Genomic DNA, 6,449 nt, shown 5'->3' with positions numbered 1-6,449 from the left:
AGATGCGTGCATGCCCACGGTGCTGGGAGGGCTCTGTCTTGGGAGTTGGGGAGATGGCTGGGGAGGACTTCCCCCTGCTCCAAGCAGTTTCTCCACCCCCACAGGCCCCTAAACCCATCCTTCTGGGCAGTTAGTGGGTTCGAAGTGAGTGCAGCTCCAGCCCACTTCCCTGTGGCTGTTCCAACAGGCCTTGGGAAAGAGCTGAAATGCATGAATCGTCGTCCGGAAACTACATGTAGATGGCACCCAGCGATACAGGCTCAGAGGGGAGATGGGCTCAAGCACCTCAGGGCACCTCGGGCCAGCCCCTCAGAAGGCAGGCGACCCACACGCGGCCGAGGTGCAGATGCCCGAAGGCGGCAGAAGTCAGTGTCCAGCCTCAGGTGCCAGCTTTGCAAGCTGTAGGGAGCGCCCCCCCTAGCTTCCCCGGGGCTTCCATTTAGGGCAAGTTTTGGGAGCAGACAAACTTCATACCTCTGTCTCAGACAGGCGCCTGAGGGCCATGCTCTGGGCTGGCAGCGAGCCCTGAGGACACTCAGGAAACAGACCCTGAGGGTGCGCTTGGGGCAGGCTCCCCGCACCCCACCCTCAGTTGCTCTCCAACTCCTCTGCATCTGTCTGCCGAGCACCCCCCACCCCCAACAAAGCCTCCCAGGGCCCGGAGGGGGTGGGGTGGATGTCAGGCTTGACGCCTGGGCCTCCAGAGGAAGGGGGCAGGATACCTGGGCCCCAGCAGGGCCTGTCTGAGGCTCAGTCTTGGAGGGGATTTGGGGTGGGCTCCCGGAGCTCTTTTAGCCGCTCTGAGGGGTTTTCCTGTGAGGGGACTGGGGCTGGGGGGTGGCAGGAAGCTGTCCCCAGGGGAGCCATCCAGGCCCATTCAAGGGTTGAGCACTTGTTTAGGGTTAGAGCTGCCCCCTCTGGGGACCTGGATTGTCCAGCCAAGGCCATTGTCCTGCCCCCTCCCCCTAGTCCCTCCCAAGCCTCTTTGAACCCGAAGTCAGATATTTTCTCTTCCCCTCCCTCTGGGCTTTCCCCACCCAGAGCCTCGGGCTGGAGGCTGGGGCTGGGGCTGGGTGGTGGGGGAGGGAAAACAGCCATCTAGGTACTGGGATATTCGGGTCCCACAGTGAGGGGTGTCGGGTCCCTCTGTCTGGACAAAGGTTGGGGAACCCGTGCACAGCCAGTCCAGAGCCTGGCCCTGGAAGGGGCAGTGGGGGTCGGTCCCTGAGTCCAGCCGGTGAGGGGCTGTGGAGTGGAAGCCCCGGGTGTGGAAAGGAGGCCTTGCCCGCTGTCTGTCCTAGAGATGGGGTGGAATTAGCAGGCTGCGCAGAGGGCAGCAGCCGTCGCAGCTTTGGGGTAATGGAATTTGGCCAGTAACCTGGATGAATGCCTGGGTCTCTGGACTGGGGGCGGGGGCGGGCACAGGGTGCTGATGAGGAGCCGAGGGGTGGCCCGGCAGTACTGGTGCGCACCCCCTGAATGTGGGAGGAGCGGCCCCAGTGCGCAGACGGTGCCAGGGTCTTTGGAGAGGGGTCAGCCCCTGGGCTCCTGAAGACCCTGGAGAAGATGTGAGGGGCCCCAGACGGCTTGGAGGCGCGCAGAGCCCGAGGGAGGGCCGGGCAGTGGGGCCGGGAGTTGGAAGAGAACGTCCTAATCGGGGGCTGGGCCGGGGGACTCGCCTAACGGGGGCTCCCAGGCATTCCGCTTCCACAGACACCCCCGCTACCGGCAGGCAAACACCGCGCCTCAGTTTCTCCCACCTCCATGGCTCTCTCCTCCCCCTCCCCCAGGGGGCGGGGCCAGAGGTCAAGGCTAGTGGGTGGGGTTGGGGAGGGGGTGAGTGGCGAGCAGTGCCTCGGAGAGCCCTCCTTCCACCAGGCCCCCGGCTTGGGGCGCCGTCCTTCCCATGGCGGGACACCTGGCTTCCGACTTTGCCTTTTCGCCCCCACCAGGTGGTGGAGACGATGGGCCAGGAGGGCCGGAGCCGGGCTGGGTTGACCCTCGGACCTGGCTGGGCTTCCAGGGCCCTCCTGGCGGGTCTGCCATCGGGCCGGGGCTGGCGCCCGGGGCGGAGGTGTGGGGGATTCCCCCGTGCCCCTCGCCGTACGAGTTCTGCGGGGGGGTGGCCTACTGTGGGCCTCAGGCTGGAGTGGGGCTGGCACCCCAAGGCGGCCTGGAGGGCCCCCAGCTCGAGGGCGAGGCCGGAGCCGGGGTGGAGAGCAACTCCGAGGGGGCCTCCCCCGAGCCCTGCGCGGCCCTGCCTGGGGCCCTGAAGCTGGACAAGGAGAAGCTGGAGCCCAGCCCCGAGGAGGAGGTGAGTGGGGTGCGGTGGGACTGGGTGGTGGCTGGACGGCAGGGGCGCCGGGGAGGGGCGGGGAAGCGGCCCCTGCAGCCTTCTTGGCCTGGAACCCAGGGGAGCTGCAGGGACCGGGTGGGAACCGAGGCCAGAATTCCGGCGGAGCCGAAGGGAGGCAGGGGTGGGTGGCCTCGGGGAGTCCGAAGCTGGCCCAGGCTGGCCTTGCTTCGCGCCTGGCCTTCGTTGCCAAGTATGTACCTTCCGCTTCCTAGGCCTGACCCGACTTATTACAGCCCAGCGCCTGACCCAGCTTGGGGTTTGAGCCCCTGCTCCCTCCTGGAGCCGCCCTGGACAACTTGATCCTTATCTTACCCCAATGCCTGAGGGTAAAACCGTGCTCACTTCTCCCTGGGTTATTGTTCCTGAGATTGGAGGGTGTGGCCGGTTTCTGTAGACGCTCCCCCTCGGGCTGTGTGGCCGCGTGCGGTGGGCTCACCTCCGTCCAGTTCAGGCCTGGTCCCCCATGGCTTCTGCCCGGGCCAAGAGCCACCTGGTGCAGAGGGCACCCCCGCACCCCCTCAAGAGCGCGAAGTACCCAGTGCAGCGGAATTTCTTAAGCTTTGAACTGGCCCCTCCAGGCCATTCCCCAAAGGAAGGCACGTTCAGTCCTGCGGGGACTCCTGGGGTGAACTGTCCAGCCCTCCGAAGGGACCAGTGTAAGCAATTAGGGATCACGTCGGAAGCCTCCGGCCGCCGGGGAGGTGTGAGCGGATTCAGCTGGCCTCCGAGCCCTGCCTCTGGCTGGAGGCGACTGCTGAGCCTTGAATAATAATGGCTGCCAATTGCGGTCCATTTCCTAAGTGCCTGGCTGTGTGCTCGCTTCTACATCATTATCTCATTAACTGCCACAAACTCTCCCAGGGAGGTATTATTAGCCTATTTCACGGGCCTTAAACTGCTAAATGATAAAGCTAGGATTTGAACCGGGGTTTACCTCATTTCGGCCCCGAAGCAGGATTTGGAAGAGCGCCGATGGGGACAGCTGTGGGTGTGAAACCTTGGCTGGGCAGGGTTGGCAATGGAAGGGCGCGGGCGTGAAGCTGATGTGATTGATTACCCTTGAAATACTTCCTCAAGGCTTCCAGGACCCCACAAAGGCCTGCCTCTTCCCCGCGCCCCTGGCCCACCCACCTCTCTTCCATCCACCATTCCTAGCTCTCCTCCACCCGCAAGGCTCAAGGGCCTCACAAACTTGACTGCTGCGTTTTCCATCTGCTGGGATGGCTCTCTGAGCAGCTGCACCTCACCCAGTACTCGGGGCCCAAACCAGGCACCCTCATTCCCCCAGTCTCCCTATGCCCACTCCTTCGGAGACACCGCTATCTTTACCTTGGAAATGCACCCCGAGATCAGTACTTCCTACCACCCTGTCCCAGCCACCACCGCTGTGCCTGGAAAACTGCAGTTGCCTCCCTAGTTCTCCCCTCACTTCCTCCTTCGTCTCTTGTCACCATGTCAACGGACCGAACACCTTACAATGGGAGTCCGATCATTTCATCTCACTGCAGCGTCCGCCGGATCTGCCCTGCTCACCCCTCTGAGCTCCTAGCTCCTCCCCCTCCCCTTTCCTCTGCCCGCTCACCCAGCTCGCCTAGCTGCTGCCTGGCTGTGCCTGCCCGCCTAGCCCGCCACCTCAGGACATTCCCCCTTTGCTCCGTGCACCACCTCCATCTTATTTAAATTGTCCCGTGTGCCCCACCCGCTGTGCCCTGTGATCCTCTTCCTGGTTTCACTTTTTCCACGGGATGTGCTGTCTCCACACTAGCATGGAAACTCATGAGGCCAAGGCTTTTTGTCTATTTTGTGTAGCCACTGGCTTAGAGAAGGTGTAGAATAAATCTGTTGAATTAATCACTGGGGATGCTTCCATATTGCAAAAAAAGATATAAAAACAAGAGATAATTGGCTTTTTTGGGGAGTTCAATGACCACACACCCAGGTTTCGGGTTCAACACCACCACCACTCCCTCCCCTTCTCCTCTCCTCCCCCTCCGCTGTCAGGAGCCTGGAGCCTGCAGGAGGCTACCATACCTGTTTCTCTCCCCCCACACCTACACCTCTCTAACATCAATTTTAAAAAGGGGGGATAATCAGCTTTTTAAATGCATCAGCCATATGCAGAGCACTTTGTTCACACCTCTTACACACCTGTAACTTTCTGTGGGGTGTGTGTGTGTGTGCCGGGTCATGGTCTGGGACCCCACGAGCTGGGAGGTGGCACTGAGATGAGAGTTAGAGGCTGGTGCCCTTGGTTTCTCTAGGGCTGTTCCTCCAGCAGAAAGCCTCTGAGTGTTAGAGCTGCCCAGCAGGGGCTCCGTGACCTGCTCTTTCTAGCATGTGTGCTGCTCAGGGTGAATGACGGCTGTAGATGGGTTGTTTCAGGTGTTGGGTGGGCAGCCTGGATGCAGAGGTACTCCCACAGACCAGTCCTTGGGGCCTGGGTGGGCAGGGGTGGACAGCGGTGTGTGCCTGTGTTCTTACACATCCTCTGCCTTTTAAAATGCCGTTGCAGAACATGAGAGCTCTGCAGAAAGACCTCGAGCAATTCGCCAAGCTCCTGAAGCAGAAGAGGATCACCCTGGGGTACACCCAGGCCGATGTGGGGCTTACCCTTGGCGTTCTCTTTGGTGGGTCCCTTCAGCATGTGCTGCCCCACAGACCAAAGAGACCAGCCTCCCCTGGGAGGGGCAGTCCTGATCCTGGGCCTTTGCGACCAAGGGAACGAGGGCCGGGTTCCGGGGCAGGCTCCGCCCTTGCCCGGGACGAGGGTGCAGGGGGAGGAAGAGATTTGGGCCTGTGCTCCGTCTGGGAAGTGGGATCCTGGTGTGGGACCTTGTGAGCGTGGGAAGAGGTGGGGACACCTGGGTCTCGGGGTCATGAGGGCCTTGCCGGTTGCCTCACCTTGTTTCTCTTTCAACCCCCCTCCCCAGGCAAGGTGTTCAGCCAAACGACCATCTGCCGCTTTGAGGCTCTGCAGCTCAGTTTGAAGAACATGTGTAAGCTGCGGCCCCTGCTGCAGAAGTGGGTGGAGGAAGCTGACAACAACGAGAACCTGCAGGAGGTGAGGGTGGGCGGGTGCCCCACGTCCACGGCTTCCACCCTGGCTGGCAGCTCTGCTTCTTGGGGCATAGCCCTCCGTCGGGGGAGGTGGCTGCTCAGTGCTGCTGGGCCGGGTGCAGCCGCTGGTCTAAGCCTGCCCTGGCAGGATCCTTCTTTCTCACCTTCCGGCTCTGGTGACACCTCCACCAGTGCCCCTTAGCAGCTTGCTCTCGAATCAGACCTTGTGGGTTCGAAGCCTGCCCTCCCAGCTCTTTGTCACCCCTCCCCACCCGCCCAGATATGCAAAGCAGAGACCCTGCTGCAGGCCCGCAAGAGAAAGCGCACGAGTATCGAGAACCGAGTGAAGGGCAACCTGGAGAGCATGTTCCTGCAGTGCCCGAAGCCCACCCTGCAGCAGATCAGCCACATCGCCCAGCAGCTCGGGCTGGCGAAGGACGTGAGTGCCCTCCCCAGGGCGCCCTGCCCTCCTCCCCTGGCCCGAGCTCTGGTACCTGCCCTTGGACCTCTCTGGATCTGTTGGGTTTGGGCCAAATGACCCACCTGGAGTTTATGAGCCAGTCCCTCTCCCTCCCCCACCCCCAGGTGGTCCGAGTGTGGTTCTGCAACCGGCGCCAGAAGGGCAAACGATCGAGCAGTGACTATTCTCAACGAGAGGATTTTGAGGCTCCCAGGCCTCCTTTCTCAGGGGGACCAGTATCCTTTCCTATGGCCCCAGGGCCCCACTTTGGCCCAGGCTATGCGGGCCCTCACTTCACTACGCTGTACTCCTCGGTCCAGTTCCCTGAGGGCGAGGCCTTTCCCGCTGTGCCCGTCGCCACTCTGGGCTCTCCCATGCACTCAAACTGAGCTGCCTGCCTCCCGGGCCGGGAGCGAGGGAAAGAACCCGGTTGTCCCAGGGCTTTGGGATCAAGTTCCTTTCACTATAGATTTGGGAGCACAAACGGTGGGGGGCAGAGTTTGGGGAGCTGGTTGGCGGGAAGGTGAAGTTCAGTGATGCTCTTGATTTTAATCCCGTCACTTTGATTTTAATAAA

At 61.8% G+C, this 6,449-nt stretch overlaps 1 protein-coding gene across 2 annotated transcripts; it reads left to right on the top strand.

Moving 5' to 3' along the window:
- Nucleotides 1–1,906: 1,906 nt before the first annotated feature.
- Nucleotides 1,907–6,262, top strand: POU5F1 (POU class 5 homeobox 1; the record flags this gene model as incomplete). Of its 2 annotated transcripts, none has more annotated exons than XM_081094891.1 (5): nucleotides 1,907–2,314; nucleotides 4,869–4,983; nucleotides 5,287–5,417; nucleotides 5,694–5,852; nucleotides 5,999–6,262. In XM_081094891.1, the coding sequence occupies 5 exons, from the start codon at nucleotides 1,907–1,909 to the stop codon at nucleotides 6,260–6,262; spliced, it is 1,077 nt and encodes a 358-aa protein (XP_080951017.1). The 2 variants fall into 2 exon arrangements, with proteins under 2 accessions (XP_080951017.1, XP_080951016.1); XM_081094890.1 differs by having other exon boundaries at nucleotides 1,907–2,323.
- Between the last annotated feature and the right edge of the window lie 187 nt (nucleotides 6,263–6,449).

The sequence above is a fragment of the Myotis nattereri genome (assembly GCF_964212035.1).
Source record: "Myotis nattereri genome assembly, chromosome: 6".
NCBI classification, from domain to species: Eukaryota; Metazoa; Chordata; class Mammalia; order Chiroptera; family Vespertilionidae; genus Myotis; species Myotis nattereri.
Note: the sequence above shows the minus strand (reverse complement) of the source record. Positions and strands in the feature narration are given on the sequence as shown.